Raw genomic sequence first — 26,723 nt, 5'->3', positions numbered from 1 at the left:
GCTCCGATTTTGACAGATGGTTTTCCGCTTGCATATGTATTGATGGATTGTTTACGTTTAGCATGGTCAATATTTGGTGGAGATCATTTTGGGTGAATATTTTAGTTTATTAGAACACAGCCCGTGATTTAAAATGGAAATTTTCCTTCGAGAACTTGAAGCGTTCGCCAAACTCGGAAAACTAACTGTCAGTTTTCTTCGTCGATTCTTCTTCCACCTAGCTGTCAAAACGGGCTTATAACTTGACCTAAGCTTATAACTTGGTAAGATGCTGGTTTTTCCCTAAGTGGGCAGGAAGGAGGTGTCGTCATACTTAGCATTTGGCCATCAAGGATTTAGAAAATAGCACAAAACCAGGATCGACGGCAGTTGTTAAATGCGACGAATGTTGCTGGTATACGGGTATGATAAATGAATTATTTTCGTTTAACAAATATTTGTATAGCTCTAAAAACTTGCATTTTGCATCTACACTTTATAAATCGGCATTTTCAACGTGATATTGCGGCTGCTGCGTGTATACAAATATCGACGGCAAACTGAATCTCAAAATGGCAACATGCCAAACGCTAAGAATACACCTCCTCTATATTCGACCTTGGGTTTTTCCCAACTGGTATTTTTAACCTTTAAGTTGGCAACCGGATACCCGGGTATTTTTTTCAACTTCGAACTGCAATAACTTTTGATTCATTGCTTTTATTGACCTGAAATTTTCCGTATCCTCCCAACTTTTAATTTATGATTTTTTGGTGCATAATTTGTAATTTTAAACAGCCTGTAAGTATTTTATTTGATTTTTTTTAACTTTACCACGTAAGTTGGCAACCAGCATACCCGGGTATTCCATACATTTTGTATGGAGAATGACATTTCTCTTCTTCCTTTTTTCGTATTGTGCTTATTTTCGAGTCAAATTCAAGCGATTCGAAATTTCAATTTGACCGTTATTTTTATAATAAAATGAAAAAACTTAATGAATAAATGAAATAGAAGAGAATGTATGGTCGGCATTACTTGCTTACAGCATTAAAATATAGAAAGCATTGTTTACCTATGAAAATCGTTAATTTTTTGCATCAAAACGTGTGGAATACCCGGGTATGCCGGTTGCCAACTTACGTGTGTAAATCTGGTTGCCAACTCTACGGTTAATGCTCCTTGGTCTTGCTGTAATTTTCTATAGGCTTACCTTTTTTCCATACACTCTGACTATATAACCCCTGTCTATTTGATGACAAGACAATTTTATGAACCGTGGAGTTCCATCAACCGGGCACGGATGAACAATATATGTGATTACAATTATTCTGGTGCTGGTTTTGTGTAGATAAGTCATATTCATTGTTTGGTTAATGGTAATGTTTTGTTCTGGGAATTTTATCACTTCGAATAAGTTTCGCTTATGTTGGAAGTTTATTATGAAATCAATTGTTCGGTTATTTTTTTTCTTACTTAGGTTGTGGCATGAAATTACAGTCACTGACGCCTTACATGTTGTGTTAGGATTAATGCCTGGCGTCGTCGTTTGCATTCAGCCTACAATTTAGACATATTCAGGTAAGTAACAAAACAACAAATGCAACGCAGGATAGTGCAGAAAACAAATACGGATTGTCCTTTATTTACTTTTTTATGATAGAAGTAGTGTTCATCTGTGAAATTATGAAAGTAATGTTAGCAATTAATGGATATCATCAATGAAATGTTGAACTAAGCATTATTTGCTTTGAAACGTTATTATTTTCGTCTAATAGTCAAAATGACCGAGTGTGTATCTGTGCAGCTTATGGTAGTCGAAGAAGCTGGCTATGGGTTTGATGATTACATAGACAGCGAGTTGTTTTATTCAGTCATATTATAGGGCTTACCAAGTCACTTTCCAATGATAGCTACAAAATTCATCCCACTTGATACATTCCGTATTTTAGCGTATATAACTTCTTTTAGATCATGTCTTAAATCTGATCCGTGTATGAGGATGGGAAGTAACTTTTCGATTACAGCTGTGACATTACATTCAAAAATATACAAAGATAGGCTGGTGCAATCGCAAGTGTATAGGGTTTCCAGTTCAATAAACAACTGTTCGTTAAGTTTCGCTGGGGGCCAAGCCTTGATTGTTTACATTTTTTATGCCATGTTATGCCATCATATATGATAGCCATGGACCCCAAGGATGTGTTATTGGATATAAAGGGTTTCGAGTCATATAATGCAGGGGTCTCCAAACTACGGCCCGCGGGCTGCATGCGGCCCTCAATAGCCTTTAATGCGGCCCGCGATGACTGGGTGAAGGTTAAATTAAATAGCTTTCTTTTCTGACTAACCAATCAAATTTTATTTTTTTTTAATTCTGAAAAACGAAAATCAAGATTCAATAAAAGAAAGCTCCAGAAATTTTATGTATTTTGCTAGTATTTTCTTATTAAAACAAGATTTGAACTTTCACCCATTCTAAAAGTAGCGTCAAAATGGTCCTCAACAAAGTTGATTGTGAAGCAATGCGGCCCGCGAACTGAAAAGTTTGGAGACCCCTGATATAATGGAACAGTTCAATCGGTTAAGACAGGGGTCTCCAAACTACGGCCCGCGGGCCGCATGCGATATAAATAAATAGTTAATTATTTTGATTATTTTAAAGAAAATGTAGTTGTTGCTTTTTAGAGACGTAGACCAAACTTTAATAATTGAAAGCTAAAGGAGTTTTGTATATTATGCTAGTATTTTCTTATAATGACGAAATTGAAACGTTCGCATTAGATACAGACAACGGAAAAATGGCCCTCAACAATCTGTGAAGCAATGCGGCCCGCGAACTGAATAGTTTGGAGGCCCCTGGGTTAAGAGAATGTTTCAAACTGGTAGTGGAATCTTGTAAGCATTCTGTGGAGGTTTGCAATCATATAATGGAGTATTGCAACCGAGTTTTGGAATTTTGCAAGCATACTGTGGAGCCACTGTCAGACTGTGAGTGCTGGTGTTGAAGCGTGAAATTCTGAGTTGAGCTTAATACATGTCATATTGTTGAAGTGGTCTAAGTATACTGTTTCAATCGGGCGAAAAATTTGAAATTTACTGTTTCACTCTCCGAATGTTCTGCGTTTTCGGAAAAATATTTCACCGTGAAAAATGTGAACAAGAGCAAAATTGTAAACAATGCGATTTTTTTTTTGCGAATATGCGTCGGCTTAGGTGCCTGTTTTGTTGTCATTATGATTTTATAGCAATAAATTTTCATTCATTGTATGTTAACATGTATGTTATCCAGTGATGTGCGCGTCGACGTGCACCTGCTGTGTCCGTACCGTGAAAAGTACAAGTAGGTTCAATAGATGCCACTATTCTAAATTGTGTAAGAAATCATAATCGTATCCAAACCGTCGGTGCAGCGGGTGCACTAGTTAGTCGCACTTAAAGCCGAACCGTGGTTTCATCGAGTTCGGGTCGATCCGAATACTCAGTTGGTACAAGAAAGCTTAAGCGACTCCGATCCGTTGGTGCTACGAGTTCGGGTTGGATATTGAACCTTATGCATTGACCAGACCTGACCCGAACAAGCTGCACGTGGCTGAAAAGCTACAATTTCATTTTCTTCAAAAATAGTCACTAAAAATAACTAATTATTTTGACCTTTACAAAGTTGCCACGCGCCACGTAATAGGCTCTCGAGGGCCTCATGCGGCCCGTGGGCCGCAGTTTGGATACCCCTGGTCTAGAATAACACGACCCCGCACATCTCTGCTTTACACTACTTTAGAGAAAGACTGTTTTTATTTTGCCCTTTTTTAAACTTCGTTCCTATGACCAAAAGAATACCTTCATCTTTATGACCACCTACACGGGTAGGTAATACATTTTATAAGGCAATTTGTATTTTAATTCGTCATTAAATGTCTTATTTAGTTTATTCTATGCAGCTATAATACTTCTTTTTATGTTATAAAATTTTGATGCATGGCTTTTAGTTACGTAAATTGAATGCACAGCAATTAGTTCAACTGACACTAATACACCGCCATGTCTTCCCGCCTGTCGGGGCAATCATTTCAATCTATGTGACTTTAGAAGAATATTAGGAGCTAGAAAACCTTCTGAATAGATTCTGTAAATATACCTACATGCATACATACATACTTACTTACTTATCCGGCGCTACAACCGCTTTGCGGTCTTGGCCTGCCTCAGGAGTGTTCGAAACCGCTCGCGGTCTCGCGCCTTCGTCTGCCAGTCAGTTATCCCGGCCTTGATGGCGGACGCCTCCACGCCATCTTGCCACCTCAATTTGGGCCTACCACGCCTCCTCTGTCCTTGTGGACGGCCTAAAAAGACTTTACGGGCTGGGTCGTCCGTTTTCATGCATACAACATGACCAGCCCACCGGAGCCTAACGAACTTGATACGCTGTACGACAGTGAGGTCGCCGTACATCTCGTATAGCTCGTCATTATAGCGGCTCCTCCATTGTCCTTCCATACATACGGGGCCAAGTATCCTTCTGAGCTTCTTCCTCTCGAACGCGGCTAAGATGGTTTCGTTAGATTTGGACAGTCTCCATGTCTCAGAGGCGTATGTGAGTCTCTCTCTGCCGCCTGCTCGATCCCTTGGTAGGCTTCTGCTACATAGGAGAGCCGCAGACCAATGATGTCTATATCATCAGCGTATGCCAGGATCTGGGTTGACTTATAGAAGATGGTTCCCGTGGTCTCCACCCTCGAGTCGCGGATGGCCCTTTCTAGCGCCAGGTGGAAAAGGAGACAAGCTAGCCCGTCCCCCTGGCGCAGATCAGTGGTTGATTTTCCGTTTCGGAATCCTCTTTAAGTGTTTCCCACTATCTCTTCGACATGCGGGACATGGCGATCCTGAAGGATCAGGGAGAATATTTTATAGGCGGTATTCAACACCGTAATACCCCTGTAGTTGTTGCAGTCCAACCTGTCTCCCTTCTTGTATACGGGGTAGATGATGCCGAGATTCCAATTACAAGGCATCGATTCGCTATCCCACACCTCAGTAACAATTTGATGAATCTCGTTTTCTAGTCGTGCACCTTCATTCTTGACCAGTTCGGCTGCAATTCCGTCGGTTCCGGGTGCCTTGTTATTTTTCAGCCGACGGATAGCCTTTCGTGTTTCTTCTATGCTAGGTGACAGTAGCATGACACTATCTGCTAGTGGCGCTTCTAGCTGTGCGTTAAACTGGTCGTTGAGTAATTCATCAAAGTACTGAGCCCACCGCGAGAGGACCTCTGGCTGGTTACTAACCAGATCTCCATCCTTGTTGCGACAGCAGGTTACCTGAGGTACAACGTTGTTTCGGTGACCTGCTATCGCTTGGTAAAACTTTCGTGTCGGTCCGTACGCCTCTCTGGTTTCTCTGGTCGCTCTGGTTTGCTCGAGTTCCCGCATGTTTTGCTTTTCCAAAGTGTGCTTCTTGGAGCGGTGAACTCGTTTCTCTTCGCGTCTGAGCCGCGAGTATTCCTCTGCGCATGCCCGCGTATTCTTACGTTCGGTCACTTGTCTGCATTCTTCGCCGAACTTGCCAGATTTGGTGTTGCCACGACGTGGTGGGAGTATATTTCTTGTACAGTTTATTATTTTTGTTTTTAGAACGTTCCACCTCTCGCTCGTAGTTTCATATCTATTTTCTGGTAGTAGAGACTCTTCTAAAGCGGCTTTGAATTCCTGTTGGACAGTAATGTCCCTTAGAGAGTCCGTGTTGAGCCGAGGCTGCGTGTTTTCTCCGCCCCCATTGTTGCGGGGGCGGGCGATTCTACAACGTATCACTAAGCCAACCAAGTAGTGATCGGAATCGATATTGGCTCCTCGATATGTTCTGACGTTTAACAGGTTCGACTGTCGTCGACGGCTTATTAACACGTGGTCGATCTTGTTGAAGGATTCTCCATCCGAATGCGTCCACGTCATTTTGTGGATGTCCTTTGATCCAAAGTAAATTTGGTACTTCCTACAACTAGATTCCTGGACCAATCACCATCATTATCGTTACTGTGCTCATGCAGACTGTGACAGCCAGTGTATTGGCGGTACATCCCGATCCCATTGAAGTCCCGCAGGATGATTATGAGGTCATGCCTGGGGCACGCATCTATGGTTCTAGCAAGGCGGCCGTAAAACAGGTCCTTCTCCTCTTCCTCTTTCTCTTTGGTAGGGGCGTGAACGTTTATGAGGCTTTTATTATAGAATTTGTCTCGCATGCACAGGGTGCATAGCCTATCGTTTATAGCCTTGAAATCCATGATTGCGGGTTTCAACCGGGGACTTACGGCGAAACACGTTCCGAGCACGCAGTGGCGGTCGTGGCAGCTGTAGTGAATGTCGTAGCAATGCTTACCACTTACCTGTTGTGCACACCGTTCCCTAGCCACCGAATCTCTTGTAGAGCTACAAGGTCCATGCTCAGTGTGGCTAGGGCATCATCAAGTTTTTTCAAGGCTCCGGCTTCGCTTAGAGTGCTTACGTTCCATGAGCCTATTTTTAGAGTAGTCCGGGGGCATTGCGTAGGGTCGGTATCGTTGAATCCGTTTCGATGATTCCTTTGGCTTTCCGTAGACTGGTATTACATGGGACTGGGTGACTGGCCCCGCGCCCACGTGACCGTTTTGTTTAGCATCGGGATGCCCCCCCGACGTTCAGGCACCCGGTTTCTTGGTATACCCACCCCTCTCCTGGTTCGCCATATGCCACCATCCGCCCAAGGGGTTGGATCTAGCCCGTGTACCCAAGATATGTGGTGGCACACTTTACCACTGCACGACGAGGACATGTCGGAATAGGAGTTGGATGAGAGAGCCTCTATTATCCCTCGAGGGGCTTCGGATCCCATCCTATTGCAGAGTAGATATGCTTCTTTAGAGTGATTAAAAAATTCTCAGAGTAAAACGTATTTGCTCTGGATGATTGAAGATATTGAAATTTCATTAATAATCAGATCGTTCTTTTGAGATCATTGAACGGATCGTTAACAACCCAAGATTGATTATCTACATCAATTGTCAAATGAAAAATAATTTGCAATTTTTTCAAAAGGTTTATATCACTAAAAAGACAGAAATAGAGTAATTTTCTACACGAATTGCATTAAATAAGTGATAAATTACATAAATAGACTGCGAAATCGGCAATGAGAAAATAAAGGTATTGAATCATAATTCCGTTCGAAATATAAATTTTATTTATTGCATTTTTAGACTAAGAAACTATATCTATTCCTCAATTGCGTACGTTTGTTATTTGTTTGGAGAGATTTTGTCATGGAGATTCCCGGACTGATTTCGCTTCTGAAAACTTCTCATTTCAATTCAATAACTGATTCTCATTCCGAAGCTTATTCCAATTCTGGAGTAAAACTTAATTCATTTACCGGGACAAATTGCGATTCCTAGGTCAATTCCGATTCTGGAACCGATTCTGATTCCGGAGCCGACTCCGGAATCGGTTCCAAAATCGTCTCCGGAATCGACTCCCGAGTCAATTGCGGAATTGATTCCAGAGTCAACTTCGGAATCGGCTCGGGAGTCAACTCCGGAATCTGCTCCGGAATCGGAATCGGGTAGGTCCGATTCCGAGCTCCCACAACTAATATAGACCATCCTCCCGTAGGAAAGACTGACGACTATATATCCGGTTGCGTGGGACTGAAGTTTCGAAAGCTGGCATGTCATTATGAAGTTATCGAAAGCCGCGTATGACATTATGTCAAATCGCCACAAAACCTTATTTCATTCTAGGTTTTCTGAACCCGCCAATTTGTCGGAATGTAATCTTTGAAATACTGAAGTAATATACTAAAAACACCTTTTGTTCAATCTAGATTCTTACTTTTCGTAAATTTATAATTATATACTTAGAGTTTGTAATATTAAGGCCTCAGCACCATTTTACGATCGAAAAAAATCGATAGGCGCTCACGTAAAACTGATAGTATAACTATTTATTTTATACCCCTACATGAAGTCGATACCCATCGAGTTCAATATTTAGCGTAGGTAAACCCTTTTTTTAAATAATTAAAGAATGATTTTATTTATTTATTTTTTTATTCGGAAAGAACGTTAATGAATGATTTATTATCACCCAAAATATTGAAAAATAATCAAAAAATTGATCAACTTTCTTTTACATAACGTTTTTCAAAAATATCAATCTTGATTTATGGCATTTTTCTGATATTCGACAATTTCCGCAGTTCAATGCGTCGCGGATTTTTCTCCATACAAAGCGGAACGATCGAATTTTTATAGTATAGTTCACTCTGCTCGTGAGTATCATCCCAAGCGATTTTTTCGGGGATAATATAAATAATAATAATAATAATAATTAACACAAACTTATGCCATCTCTTTCTATTTATCAGCCCTACTCTCTCACACGCATCGATGAACTTTTACACATCTCTTTGGTCATGTGCTATACAGTGGCCGGCAAAATAAAGTGACCACTACTTACATTTTTACATTTGTCTTTTTTTTCGTTAAAAATGAAGCTATCTTTGTGCTATATTTTTTTAAACAATCTTCATTCTATGCTCTTAAATGTGCAATCAAAAATTTATAAAAAAAATCAAAGGTTTATCAACACCAAAAATATTTAGTCAAAAAGAAAACAAATTAGTCAAAATCACACTGACAAAAAAAGTGCCCACATGAATTTCTCATTGCATTTCTCATTGCCGATTTCGCAGTCTATTTATGTAATTTATCACTTATTTAATGCAATTCGTGTAGAAAATTACTCTATTTCTGTCTTTTTAGTGATATAAACCTTTTGAAAAAATTGCAAATTATTTTTCATTTGACAATTGATGTAGATTTTCAACAAATTGATTTATTAAACACAAACAATTATTTTCATAGCTTTCATAGATTTTCAGGTACTAGCGGAATTTGGGGCAAGTGTGCCATACGGGGCAAGAGTGCCACCAAGCATTTTTCCTTAAAAACTTTAGTTCAATGATTAATTGTGTATACATTTGGTTGCTTTCCAATGACTTGGTAAACTGAGCCGAATTTCATATAGACCAATCGATATTTCCCATTGTTTTGAACTGATTCATATTGAGTTTCAAAATTGAGCAGAATATTATAATTTTTTAATCCAACCAAATAAGCTCTAAAAAATCATGCGAACAATCAATCGAGAAAATATTTACACCACCGTATAGCTGAGAAAACGTGAATTTTTTGTGGAGGTAATTGAAAAAACTTTCTTTTTGTCACTGAAAAATTCAATTTAAAAAAAGTTACAACTTTTGGGGCAAAATAGCCATCTCTATTTGGGGCAAGTGTGCCACCATCTTTCACAGGCGCGAGCTGTCAAAAATGTAAACATTGTTTTAGCGTTCAGCGGTATGGTATGGTGCGCTTTTACGAGCGGATTATACTCCGGAAAAACAGACCAGCAACAACCCATATTGCGATACAGTTTGTAATGAAAAGGGTGACTCAAGACATGTAGGAATACATACACTAGTGGTACTAACGTAATAATTTCCAATTATCTAAAAAATACGGTTATTTTAACCAGGTGGCCGTGTTGCCCCATACGAGTGGCACTCTTGCCCCATAGCCCAAAAAACAACGTCTTTTTGGACCCTTTTTAAAACGCTTCAAAAACTGTTTTGTTTGCACTTTTTTCTAGCGAAACTCATTTATAAGTGAAGAAATAGATGTAAAATGGTTATGAGATTTAAATCAGCTTTTGAAAAACACGTTTTAGTGAGTTATAACTTAAAATGCTTAAGGTGGCACAGTTGCCCCAAATTCCGCTACATATGTGTTATACAGTAACGGACAAAAAGATAGGGCATTTATTTTTTCAACGCACCATGCACCAGTTGGGACAGGTTTATGTGTGGTGTGTATTTGTGTGTGTGTGTGTTAGTGTGCGTGTTTGTATGTTTTTATGTGTGTGTGAATATGTTTGAGTGTGTATTGGTGTGTGTGTTTGTGTCACAAGTATGTCGTTTCGGATAGATTTTTAGTAGTTTTTGTTGTATTTTGGGTTAGGTTTTTGTTGTAATTAGCAGGACCACTGCCCTCACGATCAGTGTTTCTTCGATATATTACAATCTTACGCTCTTCCTCCGCCGTGGTCTTCCGAGGACGTCCGGGTGACTTGCGCGTTTCGGTTGTCCGAAGCGCGTTTGCCACAAATGTGCGCGATCGTTCCATCACGAACTCGATCGTTTTGCGCTTAATGCCAGCAGCCGCCACTCGCTTTATGATATGGCGCTGATAGTCGGTACAATGTTTACCTCGGCCCATTGTTTCGAAACTTGCTTGCATGGACCGTCCAGAACGCACTGGTTAAAAACTTGGACACGACTGATGCCGTGCACTGCCTGCGTTCTGCTTTCATACGCGATGAATCACATCATTGTCGAGCAGCGAAAAAAGCGTATGGATAAAAACTATCGATGAGTAAGCGAGTGAGCGTCTACCCATTTAAATCGAGAACGGAATACTGCCGCGCTCATGAAACAAAACGCGCATTGAAAATAACACCAGCGCGCTTGCAAAATGCACGCGCAAAGTTTGCCATGCACACACGAGGTTCAACGCAGAGATGCACGTAGGCCTTTCAATGGCGTGCACTGGAGAATCATCTGTGAGGGAATGCCGAGTTCATTGCTATTGTGCGCGTTTCCATTTCGTACCGCTGTCGCATTCATATTCATCAAACAGCACACCTGCGTTCTCGTCCGAGGAACAAGCGCTGCTGTCCATGCAAACCTTAGCTTTTATCCAAGTGTGAACGCACGCTGTTTCACATGATAACACACATAATCAGAATGTTTTTAACGCAATATGACATCATGTCAAGCTACGTTTCTTCAGACACAATCCCACGCACTCGCAAATACGCAATTATCTAGTTAAGCTGCAACATTTTTCAACAAAAGTAAATGTAGGAATGAAATATTGTGTCCTCAAACGGTATTTTCGATTAACTTATTCCTCGTATTTTTCTAAACTCCTGCGAACATCGGTCAAAATGTTGCATCGAAAATATATCGGTTCATGCGTTCGGTGAAGCAATAACGCCTATTACAATAAATTAACATTTTGCAGACAATTTTTATGGAAAACAAAACATGTTAAACGATTCACAATTTCAATCAGACGCCCGTAAACCGAGTGTTAATGGTGATGATAGAACCATTTGCTATCGGCTCTGCATGCGGGCGCGAGCAGGCTCGTGGGCGCCGTTTGTACTCAGACAATGAGATAAAAAAAAAATCTTTAGGTGGTGTTGGTGCGTCGTATTTCTCCTTACACGTCAAATGTGTTTTTAAAGATTATCTTATTGAATACCAGCTGAATTACCCGGTTTCACACGGGATTTAAAATTGTTTTTAGAATTCGACCAAAAGGGAATTTATTTTGAGTTAGACATTTGATGTATCAAATTAGTCAAATCGCAACTAGCGTAATTGCGTATATCGTGAATGGCGAGGAAATAGACAGATCGAGGAATACCTGTACCTTTTGGAATGGTGTTTGAAATTCGATCTAAGTTATTTTGCATTTGACATTTGATCTGTCAAATTTGCACAATTTGCTCAAAGAACTGTCAAATTTATAACACACCGTAAACCAAAATCACATATATTGAATATTGCGTATATCGGGGAATATCTATACCCATATACCAGCGCTAAATAGCTATCGCGATTGCGAGGCCCCATGCGAGCTCTTAACTGCTCGAATTTGCTTGCGGGGTTTTTACACCAGTGTAAACTGCACTTAACACCGAGTGTCAAAGAGCTGTATACAGTCTGTTCCCGAGTTACGCGCCCCCCCCTGTGCAAAGCGACGGAAGAAATCATGCCCTTTCGCGCATTTTCTCAGGCCTTCTTTTTCCCTCCTACGGCAAATTTGTCGAGCAGCGTTTCGAGCTACCCGTCCCTGACTCTGCCTCATACCCCTCGCCTGAGGGGGCTGTCGAAGGTTTAGTTGTGTTGGTGCGTCAGACGGCCAATCGCTGTCAGCCGTCGTCCGTGCTTTTTCGCTCCATAGCGCTATCTCTTTCTCGCGTGTGGTCAATGCTGATGAGCTGCTGTGGCGCTTAAAAAAACGTTAACAAACATTGCGGCGATGAAGTTGCATTTTCTCAAATCAAACCAAAAAAGCGCAATGAGTTCAAACGCTGCAATGTAAAAATGACTACGGAATCGCTAGCTCACGCTTTATTCGCATTATCACCTTCAGCCCGGCGCTTGTTTTCCTCAACATACCGTTCCGCCGGCATCTAGAACGCAAGCTGATCGTGCAACCGGCATACTGGAAAGTCTGTGTTGTCTTCCGGAATGTTATGATTCATTGGTCAAAGAAAGGAAGGTGTTCATGACAGTGGCGGATTAGGGGAATCGGGGGAAAGATGAGATGAGGCTCCTGTACATGGTAACTGATGACCGGGAGGAGGGGGTACTGGCACACAGCTGTTGGGAGATTGAACAGCATACTTAAATTGACGGCGGGCGCGGGCTTCGACCATGGGACCCCTACGCTCATCGGTCACAGGCCCTACAATTATTTCCGGCATGAGGGGGGAGGGGGGGGCAAATGACTCTCCAGCCACTTGGCCACAACGACCATTTTTCCGGGGTCCTTGTCACTAATACTCTGTCCACTTGTACGGTGTTGACGGTGTTTTTTATTGTGAAAGTGCATCCTTCCCCCTGCATGCAGCGTATGCATCGAGCAGGAGACAGTGTGGCAGTATGCAAGTTACCCGCTGGATAGGAGCGGTCCCGCGGCACCGCCGTCATTCCTCACATCTGCATGCCCGTCGTGGGTTCTAACCGCGTATGAACCGTCCGCCGTAGCAAGGGGTGACTATCCGGCTACGCGGTACTCAAGTCCTGAAAAGGCCGGCATGATCGCGTAGGCCATTACGCCAATAATAATAATTATTATAATAATAAAGAAGAAGAACTTAGCATAGCAGTCCACACTCGGGGAAGGTTTTTGTTTTGACTTTGGTGCTGCCGGGTCTACCGCTGTGGCGCGACAAATGCACGGAATGCAATCGACCAAAACATGAACCTACCGAGCCGAAGGCAGTGCCGGTCGCTCGGCGTCATGATACCGACTCCAAGCCAACAAGCCGCCAGATTCTGGACGGACAGGTGGAGCAGCTTACGCGCACCGTAATAAACCAACCCAAGCTCCCGACCACGCTGGTTTTCGCTGGTCTTTTCGGGGATAATTCGTTAACGAATTATCCCCGAAAAGACCAACGAAATACAGATAATTTTCGGGGATAGTGAACACACGTGAAAGATGAACCCATGAAAAAAGAGCTAAAAATAGAAATGAACATTCGGATTCACTCTCTCCACTCATGTTCCAATTCATGCTCATGCTTCATCCTTGATGCTACCAATCACATCGCTAGTTCTACTTCGAATCACTTTGCCAGTTGCGCCACCATATTATTATTCATTATCGTGCTATTTACTGGTTTGTTTGTATGAAGGGGTACTGATACTAAAAGAATTAAAAGAAATAAATAAAACAATAAAAATAACAGATTAACTATTAAACACGCATTTCTAGCAATGAGTAAATGAGTTCGAAGTTATTGGAGCTGGATGTTTTAAAAATTAAATAAAACTTTAAATCATAAAAAAAACAATAAAAATGGAATTGAACTCAGGTCGACCATGGTACAAACATTACACCATTAACATTTGACCATAACTAGTTCATGAACATGAATTGTTATCTATCACTTTTAAACCCTTCAAATATAGTACAATGAACAAAGAGATGTGTAAAAGTTCATCGATGCGTGTGAGAGAGTAGGGCTGATGAATAGAAAGAGATGGCATGAGTTTGTGTTCATTATCCCCGAAAAATTTCGCTTGGGAAACCAGAATTCTCTTTTATATGGACTCAATTCAAAATGTTGTTTCCACTGCGGCCGCTAGCTGAATTGGAAAGAAATGTGCTACATATCACACGCATGTTTGCTTCGATCGTAGCGGTAATCGATCGGGCAGCGTACAGTGCGTTTTCTGAGAATGCATGGAGTGTGTAGACGCAGCCGGTGACAATGCACGCATCAGAATCAAACAGTTTTGGGGTTCCCGCACGCACACACACACACGCGCACGCACGCATGCACGCGCGTACGCGAGAACGCTCCCCCGAACGCGCGTACACGCACGATCGATTTCCGCTACCTTATCGGAAGAATTGCTGGCTTATCTTGTAGCGCATCCTCATGCAAAGCACCGGGAGGGAGGGGGATCGCGGCATGATAGAGTGGACGGTCACTTTCCCCGCGTTGTGTGTGTGTCGCGACCCGAAAACTCGAGACAGATTTTGGCACATTAAAAAATATTTTATTGCCACTATACATCGTGCTACATGATGCTTAGAAGGTCGTTGAAGCATCAAACATGTTCAAATAAAAAAATATTAGATTAGTGTTAGACGTTCTCGTACGCTTGTTTGAAATTGGCTTCTTCACCCTCGATTGGCACGGGCATTAAATGGCCTCATCAGCAGCGGCACGAAATAAAATAAACCATCCATAAACCGATAATACTTTAAATCCCAAAATGAACCAGCTTCTCCCGCATCGTCAAGGTCACACACAATAAATAAATGCTAACACCCACCAATAACAATACACAACCGCAATACACATATATGAATCAACGCATACACCACAACACCCAATCAGCTGGCGGCGGAAGGCACGGGCTGAAGCGCAAGTAAGGCAAGGCAAGGTGGGGAAAGGAAGTGAGAGGAAGAGGAGGAAGAATGGGCGCCAAAATTTTTGAATTTTTTTACCGTTTTTTTTGCTCCGCCGTCTGAAATAGTTCATCCATTTCTTCAACAGATGGCGCTCGTTCCGCACCTAAAAAGTGCTATAAATACGCTGGCTATCGTAGTTTTGGCTGAAGTCTAGCGTATTTTTTGCGTATTTTTTGACACAAAACGACGCAAAAAACTACGCTGAAAACTGCTCGAATTTGCGCAGTGGGCCGCTGCGCAAATTCGAGCAGTTTCCAGCGCAGGAAATGGCCAGCGCAGATTTTGGCTGGTCTCCCGCGCTGGACTTCAGCGATTCCTCCGCTGGGTCGAGCAAGTTTAGCGCCATCTGTTGGCGAAATGGACGAACTATTTATGGCGGCAGAGCAAAAAAAAACGGTCAAAAAATTTAAAAATATTGGCACCCATTTTTTCGTCCGCTGCTTCTCCCTCCCTCACCCTGCCCTGCCTTACTTGCGCTTCAGCCCGTGCCTTCCGCCGCCAGCTGATAGGCTGTTGCGGTGTATGCGTTGATTCATATATGTGCATTGCGGTTGTGTATTGTTATTGGTGGATGTTAGCATTTATTAATTTGTGTGTGACCTTGACGATGCGGGAGAAGCTGGATTGGGATTCAAAGTGTTATCGGCGTATTGATGGTTTATTTTATTTCGTGCCGCTGCTGATGAGACCATTCGATGCCCCTGCCAGTTGAGGGTAAGAAGCCTATTTAAAACAAGCGTAGGAGAACGTCTAACACTAATCTAATATTTTTTAATTTGAACATGTTTGATGCTTCAACGACCTTCTAAGCATCATGTAGCACAGTGTATAGTGGCAATAAAATAATTTTTTTTAATGTGCCGAAATCTGTTCGCGTTTTCGGGTCTCGTCTCATACACGCACACAGCGCGGGGAAAGTGACCGTTCATTCTATCATCTCGCGATCCCCCACCCCACCCGGCACTAGGGATGAGGATGCGCTACATGATAGCTTAACCAGCCTTTCTACCGATAAGGTAGCCGTACTCGCTCGTGCGGGATGGTGGGGGGGGGGGGGGGGGGGGTTGGTGGAGGGTACGTGATCGCTTGCGCGACTTCGGGGGCGCGTGCTCGCGCGCGCGCTTTCGTGGGTGCGTGCTGGCGTGCGCGCTTTCGTGCGTATGTGCTCGCGTGCGCGCGTACGTGCATGTGTGCGTGCGTGCGTGCGAGCGTGTGTGTGTGCGTGCGTAAGTGCGTGCGTGCTGGCGTTCGCGCGTTCATGCATGTGTGCGTGTGTGTGTGTGTGAGTTTGAGCGCGCGTGTTTGTGTGTTTGTGTGTGTGCGTGCGTTTGGAATTCCAAAAACTATTTGATTCTGATGCGTACATTTTCATCCGCTGCGGCTACAAAGTCCATGCATTTTTGATCTCGCTACCTGAGAGACAACACAACTATCGGATTGGCACCACGATCTTTATGATCGGCTCTGCTGTTGGGTATTAAAAAAACACACGATCTAAGCAAACGTGCGTGTGATTTGTTGCACATTTATTTCTAATTCAGCTAGCGGACGCAAGTGGAAACAACATTTTGAATTGAATCCATACAAAAGAGGATTCTGGATTTGTTTATTACGGTGCGCGTATGGTGCTGCACCTGTCCGTCCAGAATCTTATGGCTTGTTGGTTTGGAGTAGTTATCATGACGCCGATTGACCGGCAATGCCATGGAATGGGTTCGGATCGGTTCATGTTTTGGTCGAGTGCATTCCGTGCATTTGTCGCGCCACAGCGGTAGACCCGGCAGCACCAAAGTCAAAACAAAAACCTTCCCCGAGTGTGGACTGCTATGCTAAGTTCTTCTTCTTATTATTATTATTATTGGCGTAATAGCCAACGCGCTCATGCCGGCCTTTTCAGGTCTTGAGTAGCACGTAGCCGGATAGTCAGCCCTTGCTACGGCGGACGGTTCATACGCGGTTAGAACCCATGACGGGCATGCTGTTAAGATGTGAGGAATGATGGCGTTGCCGCGCGACCGCTCCTATCCAGCGGGTAACTTGCATACTGCCACACTGTCATCTGCTCGATGCATACGCTGCAGGCAGGGGGAAGGATGCACCTCCACGATAAAAAACACCGTCATGAACCAGCGGTTGATCAAACGATAGGCGGACTAGGCGGTCGCCGATGATCTCTAGGCCGTAGTATGCCGTATGTGTACAAGTGGACAGAGTATTAACGACAAGGGCCCCCGGAAAGATGGTCGTTGGGGCTTCGTGGCTAGAGAACCATTTGCACCTCCCCTCCCCCCTCATGGCGACAACAATTTTAGGGCCTGTGACCGATGATCGTTGGGGTCCCATGGCCACCCCCCCCCCATCCGCCGGCAATTTAAGTATACTGTTCAATCTCCCAACAGCTGTGTGCCAGTACCCCCTCCTCCCGGTCATCAGCTACCATTTACAGGGGCCTCAACTCGTCTTTCCGCCTAGGGCCCCCGATTTCTCTACTCTGCCACTGTCATGAACTCCTTCATTTTTTTGACCGATCGATCATAACATTCCGGAAGAGCATAGATTCGGCGACAGTTTTGCACACACACGCACACTCACACCCTTGCGCAGATGGCTCAGGATATCTATGTAATCTACAGCATACGAAATCAAAAGCTTAGGGTAAGAAAGTTATGCTTAATGCTTAACACGTTCAGCACGATGACATGTCCCAGGGACTACCAGTGAACTTTCCAGGATGCTGGTTTCACAATCAGCTTGCGTTCTTGATGCTGGCGGAACGGAAAGTTGATGAAAATCAGCGCCGGGCTGAACGTGTCAATGCGAATTAGGGTTCAGCGCGTTGCACAGCAAACCCTCCAGCGTAAACTAGCGATTCCTTAGTCATTTTTATATTGCAGTGTTTGAACTCATTGCGATTTTTTGGTTTTATTTGTGAAAATGCAACTTCATCGCCGCAATGTTTGTTAACGGCATTTTTAGGCGCCACAACAGCTCGCGAGCATTGACCACACGCGAGAAAGAGATGGCGCTATGGAGGGAAAAAGCACGGACGACGGCTGACAGCGATTGGCCGTCTGATGCACCAACACATTCAAACCTTCGACAGCGCGCTCAGGCGAGGGGTACGAGGCAGAGCCAGGGACGGGAAGCTCGACGAGCTGCTTGACAAATTTGCCGTTGGAGGGAAAAAGAAGGCATGATAAAATTCTCCGAACGCCATGATTTCTTCCGTCGCTTTGCGCAGCGGGCGGTTTCTGCGTTCCCGACAAATTCGCGAAACTCGAATATCCGCGTAAGTCGAATTTCACTTTTTTTTTACTAAAATACTCAAAGTGGGTATAGGGACTAGGTGGGCTTATAGGTGTGGTGGAAAGGCCATATTGGACGATCGAATGACAGGAGGGGATTCGATTGTGATACGTAGTTTTTCACACACACTACGACACATAAACCAAAACAGCCATTGGAATTCACACGCATACATCAGCAAATGATCGAATCCCCTCCTGTCATTTCGTTTTCATTTTTCTACAGCACGGCTGTCTGTTCGGGATAAGCCCACCTGTATAATAAACCAACTTTGAAAATACTATTGGTTACTCGGATTTTTTCTTTTTTATTTAGTACATTTATACACTTTATCATTTATTTGATAGGATTCGTGCAGAAAATTTTAATATTTCTGGCTTTTAAGCGGTTTCCATTTGTTAGCCAAAATGCAATTTATAACAAACTTGAAGCAAATTGTACCGATTTGACATTTAATCTGTCAAAGGGGGCCTTCACGATTCTAGTTAGTTTTTTGTATGGAGTTTGACAGTTGGAGGCTGAAATCATGTAAACACTCCATACAAAACCACACAAAAAACTAGCCTGCAATTTTCAGTCTAGATTATTCTAGCCACAAAGCTAGAATTAGATTCGAGTACCTGCTCGAAAACACGGGTTTGTTTACATTTATCCCAAGGTGCATTAAAGAGATCACGTGGTGGTATCTAGAATAAAAGTGTATGTAGTCCAGGTGGTCTCATAGCTTGTTTTTATAACCAAATTTAAATATCACTTTTTGACAGGACGGGTGAAAACTTTTGTTCAAACAAGCTTTCTGAAGGCATGACGAATACACAAAACACTCTTAAAATCTTCATTCAGAAACAGAAGCGATAAAAATCTGTCTTCTAAATTCATACACCTTGGGATAAGCCCACCTGTATATTATACCCACTTAGATAGCTGCTCGAAAACTGCTTTACAATGCAAACAGCTGATAGGCTGAAATTTTAGCCTACGAGCTTAAAACGGAAAGGCCCCCAAATTTAGAAAACCGCGTATCTCCAAATCCGCGTAAGTCGATAACCGTGTAACTCGAGAACAGACTGTACAGTATATTCTCGAGATGATTTAATTTTTATTTTTGACAGTTTATATGTCAAATTAGTATAACTCCAAAATGACAATGGGACCCCCTAAAAATTGGCCAAAAAATGACAGATTTTTGACAGGATCGGATTTTGGTTCGGATTGAATCAAAATCCGATCTTCTCATCGCGAGGCGACCCAGTGATGAGATGTGAAGAGTGAGAAGTGAGATAATATGAGAACCGGAGTATGCGGGACACAAGGTGATTTGATAACAAGATGAAATTAAAATAAACACCTTGAACGGAAGGGCAAAAAAAATTGATCATGATTTTATATTAATCTTGCTTGAGATATTGATTTTGCTACATGGGATTATTGTGTATTATGTATATGTATGTCAAGGATCCATATTGGCACTTGTTTTCTAAGGCGTTCTGCATCGTGTGGAGAGAGCTGTAGAAGAGAAGAAGAGCGAATTTTTAGATTATTGTGAGAGAGAAGATCATTATAGTTTTAGCATCACATCATCGCTCGATCGAATCGAACTGTGTACGCCCGTCTTGGTATTCCACCATCATTTGCGTGAAACCATCTCGGGACTTGCTTACCATCCTGTATAGAGCGGTACAAAAGCAGAGGACGAACAAAACCAAACTTAAAAATTGTACAGGTGTGTATACGGAGTGTGAACTTGAGCGCTTTCGAAAAATTGGTATAATATCTTAAATTTCTTTCAATTTTAGGGAACATGGATATTCAGCAAAATAATAAACGCCTGCGACGGGAAGGCGAGGAAGTTATTTCATCAATAGATGATTTTATGGATAAATTAATTCCCTATGAGGAAGAGCAGCAAGGGCAAGCAAGTGATAAAACATTTACCGCATCAAACGAAATAATGGAAATGTTGAGGAAAATTCAAGAAACACAAAACTCTACCCTTAGCGAATTGAGCCAACAAAAAATAGAAATTTTAGAGATCAAAGAAAGCCAAAATCTATTTCAAGAAAAGATAGCTAAACAATCGAAAAGCATTTTCCAACTACAAGTTTATATTGAAAAGCTAAGCAGTGTAGTTTGTGATGGAAAAACGAATCCCCTGAGGGATTTAGGAAACTAGAAAATAAGAAGGATTTAGATGATTTCAACCAAAGAATAGGAAGTTATAGAAGAATAGGAGACGAAGATTACAAAGTTAAGATATATCAGTGGTTGGATCAAAACATGACGAAAGGAGATATGAAAAACAGGATGAATGATTCACGTGACATGATCTTCTGTCCAGAGTTGTTTGCCCAGAGAATTTAATTCTGCCTCTGGATTAAGTCCGACCTTATACCGGGTCTACTCGGTTGCTTATGATCTATAGCTTAATCTACTTAACCTTCTTAACCTACATAACCTACATAACCTACTTAACCTACTTAACCTACCTAACCTATTTAACCGTATTAACCTACCTAACATATTTAACCTACTTAACCGTATTAACCTAACCAAGGCTTTTTATGTTAAGGTATGTATTAATGGCGTAAAATGTACTTTAGCTCCTGTTCGTATTGTCTTAATTGCTACCATTTTACATTTAATATCCGTTATATGAATAGATCGAAGCGTTGTTGAAATGTCGTTTTCGTATCCAATATAGTTATAGATTTTATCGGAGGCAATATGAGTAGTAAAGGCTTGTAAACGTCTTACCAAAGGATACCCATGTACAAAGACTGATCCTGATTCCTCGATAGCTTTTTCGTACTTAACTATGATATTTCTTTTTGTTAAAAACCAAGAATCCTTAAAAATTTTCCTTAACAAAAATCCTTACCTAACTTGCAAAATTGTCTCATTCTTTTTTACTTTAAGTGTAGGATACGTCATACTTTCCTGGTTTCTTTGTGCTGCAGTGTCTATGTCTCGCAACAATATAATTTTTCCTATCGCTTGATGCAAACTTTGGTAGCCAGATTTTACGTAACTATGTTTGATTATCTGTAACATATTTTCACAGGAATGTATCGACAAAGTTGTCAGAGGGCCTAAATTTTTAACCTCTTCGTATACATGAAGCAAAAGAAGAACATTACTCACTAGATGTATGCGATCGTACTTCTTCTTTTTTTTTCTTCTTTGGCTCAACAACCGATGTCGGTCAAGGCCTGCCAACACACTTGTGGGGTTGGCTTTCAGTTACTTATTGATTTCCCCCCATAGCAGGATAGTCACAGTCCTACATATGGCGGCACGGTCTTATTCGGGGCTTGAACCCATGACGGGCATGTTGTTAAGTCGTACGAGTTGACGACTGTATCATGAGACCGGCTCATGCGATCGTACACAACACTATAATCCTCAAAAAAATTCCTCAACAATGTACCAGCATACTCCCACTGATCCTTAAATGATGATGATGATAATATAGTTATAGCGCAATATAATAATTTAAAATGTTCGTATGCCGTCTACCTATTCTATCTTGCAAAACAACTATACCTGCGTAATGTAAAAAACTACCGAATTCAGTACCTTTCCAAAAGTGAAGATAATTAAGGGACCTAAACTTCCTATGAATTTCTGTGGGCAACAGTATACTCATAAGCTCTTCTGATATTTCATGTATGTCTTCCTTGCACCATTTTTTAAAGGGGGCAAGAGCTCCTTCGACCCAGCCTAGCAGAAGCTTGAAAACAATACCCAACTGTATTAAATGTAATAAATTGCTCGTAGCTATACCTTTTATCATGTCAAACTTTTTTAGATCTGTAAGAGGGGTTTTACCTCTTCGATGGCCTGTAGAACTGGGTTTTTCTTCTCTAAATTCCTTATCTGTTCTTGGTGGAGCTGTTGTATCCTCGAAAATAACTTTTTATGGTGTTTTTAGGGAAGTACCACAGCATTTACATTTTAAACATCCATGTACTCCGTTGTAGTAGCAAACTTCTGCAATAAAATTGTACAACGAAATTCATACACATTATTAAAACTAAATAAAAAGAGGGATTACTATCACTCACGTTTAACAAATGCGCGTGCAGACGAGTCAGCGATTATGACTCTAACCGTAACAGTTATTTTTTGCCGTTTAGGATCATTTTGTGATCATGTAGCCTATTTAGTTCCTCCACTAAAGGTCTCAGGAAAGGCTCAACATCGTTTGGTTTAGAAGTGACGCAAAATATTCCAACCACCATAACAGGAACATTCGGCATATTGTGCAACTGCATTAGTATTGGCCACATCTGTATTGCGCTGCGGTTATATATTGGTATTCCGTCCACTGAAAGATTCAGCTCAAACACATCCTCTAGTACGTCCACATCACTGAATAAAAATAAAAGAAAATACTTAAGTTAGAAAGGTATTACACGATTGCTTAAACAATAAATAGTTTACCGAAAATAATGTTGAAAACAACTTTCAACGCCTTGGTACCACATTTCACCTCCACCTGGAATGTTAGTAATCTGCTCGCTGACGTTAACCGGAGCTTTCAGTAATGTCCTAACATCCTGTGGAAGAGATGAAAAAGCAGAAAGAGAAGACGCTTTTCGCAGTATGCCTATTAAACTATTACTCCCGTTACGAGTAACTTTATTGCGAATAAACCATGTTCGCAAAGAGTCTCGTAGCTTCGCGCTTTATGGATCAGTTTCCACGCTCGCCTCCTCCAAAAACTCTGCCTCCAAAAACTCTCCCTCCAAATACTCTTCCTCTAAATACTCTTCGCCATCAGTATCTTCGGTATGGATGGATCCTTCATCGCTAGCACGTTCGTCATCATTATTGTTTTCGTCCAAATACTCCTCTTCCATTGATACCACAGGACCTACACAGGGTTCATTCATAGCAACATCTACAATTAAACAATAGGGAGAGATGTTAGTTGATTTTTTTATTGATTTAAATCAAGCAAAACCATAATAAGTCAAGCAAATACCCTCGGTAGATTGCTCAACTGCTGGCTGGCTGCTGGGTCTGGCAGGATCATTTTGCAATGCCCACTCTTTTTCAAACTGCTCTTCCAGTTTCTCGGCTTTTTTATAAAGCTGTCCACTTCGCTTTAACTTTTTCGGGAACATTTTTGACGACTAAATCTTCAGTTTGAAATGGCAAATAAAAAAAACAACACTTCTACGGATCTTTTAATGTTCAAAATAATTTGGCTTTGTTGAACAAATTTTCGGTGAGAAAAATCAATTTTTTAGCTTTGGCGCAACGTAAATTCGTTCAGCAATTTTTTATAACTTTATCACTCCTAAAGTTGTTAAACGTTATAGAATATTTCGAGATAAACGTAAAATGATTCGCAGAGCAACACATGTAGTCTCGTCAACAACAAGTGTTTTGGCGTTTTAAAATACCGCGGCTGAATGTCTATCCACATATACCTGAATCTATGTATCCACATATACCACACAACCCCACACCTCACCATGTAGCACGCAGTTCAACTCACATGAGCAAGATCGGCAGCCGATCCAAAATCCGACCTCACTATCATGAGGTAAGGCATCTCAACCAATCAACCCGCTTGGCAAAATGTCGCGCGACATGCATGCTTGAAATCGATGCTTGTTAACATTTTATTTCAAGCATCGTGAGTGTCCCAACGTGAGCATTGAGCACACCTCCCCTCATTCTCAATGCCGCGTTTTTGGTTAATCCTCACTCCCACCCTTTCTTTCCTTCTCCTCAACGGACACACCATTCCCGCGAGCGTAGCCCGACCAAAAAAATCCAGAAAATTCCGACAGTAAGTGTGCAGTTTTTTATTCACAAAGCAATACTTGATGGTGCGTGCTGGGCGAACAAAACGTTAGCTGCTTGCTCCACCGATGGTGCGTGCTGTTGAAAAAAACATGCTGTTTGATGTGTTTGCCTAAGGAATGAAAGATAAATCGAGCATTAGAATGGTGAACAAAACTACTACTATTTAAAACTTACCGATCACGAAGATATTTTAAGTTAAACGGCGACTCTGTATGCCCGATTCATCTGCTTTGATCTGTTATCAGGAGCTTTGGTAATGAAATAGCTAGGTGTGATGGAAAATAATAGAAGAATAAACAAACATTAAAAGCTGTTCGATTGTTAGAACACAAACATCATTAGGAAGATTCTTCTTCTTATGCATGCACTTACCCATAGATCATGTAACAAAACAAACTGCATTTACGCCTGCGTTGACATCTTTCACGATTTACTCAATCACTTTTCTATTAATATTTCATAATTTTCACTGCATCTTCCGACATCGATCCTTCCCAAATGAAATTTGCATTCGTTCTGGCAATGAGTTTCGAACGATCACAACACAGCGCGAGAGTGAAGAACACAAAGTAAATGGCACTATGTACAAGTGTTGATCATATGGTCAAAATAAAGTATAATGGAATTTATTTTACGTCAAATGAATTGATTTTATTCTGATTTACATTTAAAATAATGTTATCAGCCTAGTTGTGAACGTTTAAAATTATGATGAAGTGAAAACATCATTACCAGATAAATGAAACGACAATCGACGCATTTTGACCATATCGAATAATGATCGTATTTACACATAGCGTCATCTCTTCCGCTTCAGGGTCTCACGCTCAGAGCAAAAATTCTCCCATCTTCGCAACGGTGGGAGCGATCGGCTATGGAGGGGTGGAGAAGTGCGAGTGTGTGTCTAATGCACACAGCGAAATTTTGGTCAACACCTCGATGGTGGGAGCGTTTTTCCATGGGATGGGGTAGTGGAGTGCGAGTGTGTCGCAAGATTCCTTTAAAACTAAGGCCAGGGGTAGCGAGAGGCATCAAAATGAGTTACTCTTTGCCAAGCGGGAATGAAGCGCGCCAGATCGTCTCATTAGAAAATTTGGCGCTAGCCAGAATGCTCACCATACAAACCTCTGTAGTTCACGATGGCGATGAGAAAAACAATGCTCGTTCAGTATGGGGGATGCAGCCAAAGGCAGCGTCTCAGTATGGAAACGTCAAGCTGTCATCGAGCTCGTTATAGTGATATGCTGTCTGATTGTCATTTGGGTTATCTCCATCAATCTTCAAATGAAAAATAATTTGCAATTTTTCAAAGGTTTATATCACCAAAAAGACAAATAACCTCATTTTCTACTCGAATTGTATTAAATTAGTGATAAATCACATAAATAGACTTAATTCAATAAAAAATCATTATACATTAAGTAGATTTTGGCTTTAAAACGTGATATTCGACTTACGCGAATGTCTCCGGAACGAATTATTCGCGTAACTCAAAGAAAGACAGTACAATAACAGCAATATTGCTCTTGGTAGGGGATTAGAAAATTGAAATTAAATTAAGTTTAGTGTAACATCTGAAAATGATGTAAGTCTTAAAACCTTTTCTCATACCACCATAAGGTGTGTCCAAAGTTTCGTTGAAAATTATCCAGCCGTGTCGGAGGTTGCTTACCTCAAACACCATTCATGACCAATGAATTTTATATACATAGAAAGAAGAAGATAAAAGATATATGTTATTTGTTCTAGTATTGTATATTGGTGTTTTTTAATGTATTTTCTTCAGGAATATATTGGCATTCGTTGTATTCGCTAAACATGACATGTTTATAAGACAATAATGTTAATAATATTTTACTATTATATATTCGTGTTTTCTCTATTTTTTCCAGGGATATATTAGCATTCGTGCTAAATAGAGCTACGTTATTGGAAAGCAAACATTACCCTGCGTCACACAACATGTCTTCTCCAAGTGCAGGCAAACGCCGTATGGACACAGATGTCATCAAATTGATAGAAAGTAAACACGAAGTCACTATTCTTGGTGGTTTGAATGAATTTTGTGTAAAATTTTTTGGTCCACGAGGCACGCCATACGAAGGAGGCGTATGGAAAGTACGTGTTCATTTACCGGAACATTACCCGTTTAAATCACCAAGTATCGGATTTATCAACAAAATCTACCACCCAAATATTGACGAAGTATCAGGAACAGTTTGTCTGGACGTTATCAATCAAGCTTGGACAGCATTATATGATTTGTCCAATATTTTTGAGTCGTTCTTACCCCAACTACTTACGTATCCTAATCCAGTAGACCCTCTGAACGGTGATGCAGCTGCAATGTACCTGCATAAACCTGAAGAATATCGCAAGAAAGTAGCTGATTATGTCAGAAGATATGCTACTGAAGAAGCTCTGCGGGAACAAGATCCAACAGAAAGTTCTGATAGTGAAAGCAGCATGTCTGACTTCAGCGAAGACGAGGCACAGGATATGGAGTTATAACGTCGGCTATCATTAAACAGAGCTAGTAGAAGTGTTAGTAATTTAATTTTCCTTAAAAATCAACTATTATTCATGTTTTTGGAATTTGTCACTTGTTAGCTATGCGAGGTACATTACATATTAGCAAGGTTATTATTTTCTCGATCATAATAATTTTTCTGTGAAGATTAGAAATAAAATTTCAAAACTATTCTTTCATAGTAGCGTTCATTAGTTCTTAAATTTAGTTACGTGTGTGAAAAACTTAATTAAAAATAGTAAAAAAAGAGTATATTTCTAACTGGCTTTATCGCGC

At 41.3% G+C, this 26,723-nt stretch overlaps 2 protein-coding genes across 2 annotated transcripts; one reads left to right on the top strand and one right to left on the bottom strand.

Annotated features, from left to right (window-relative positions):
- Positions 1-1,268: 1,268 nt before the first annotated feature.
- On the top strand, positions 1,269-26,723 carry LOC121588180 (ubiquitin-conjugating enzyme E2 H). The gene is made up of 3 exons (XM_041905901.1): positions 1,269-1,358; positions 1,460-1,560; positions 25,810-26,723. Exon 3 carries the CDS (start codon positions 25,880-25,882, stop codon positions 26,426-26,428), a length of 549 nt encoding a protein of 182 aa, XP_041761835.1. The 5' UTR covers positions 1,269-1,358; positions 1,460-1,560; positions 25,810-25,879; the 3' UTR covers positions 26,429-26,723.
- On the bottom strand, positions 22,736-23,226 carry LOC121588820. Its single transcript, XM_041907253.1, has 2 exons — positions 23,085-23,226; positions 22,736-23,000 (listed from the first exon to the last, which is right to left on the bottom strand). The coding sequence occupies exons 1-2, from the start codon at positions 23,224-23,226 to the stop codon at positions 22,786-22,788; spliced, it is 357 nt and encodes a 118-aa protein (XP_041763187.1). The 3' UTR covers positions 22,736-22,785.

Source organism: Anopheles merus, chromosome X (genome assembly GCF_017562075.2).
Source record: "Anopheles merus strain MAF chromosome X, AmerM5.1, whole genome shotgun sequence".
NCBI lineage: Eukaryota > Metazoa > Arthropoda > Insecta > Diptera > Culicidae > Anopheles > Anopheles merus.
Note: the sequence above shows the minus strand (reverse complement) of the source record. Positions and strands in the feature narration are given on the sequence as shown.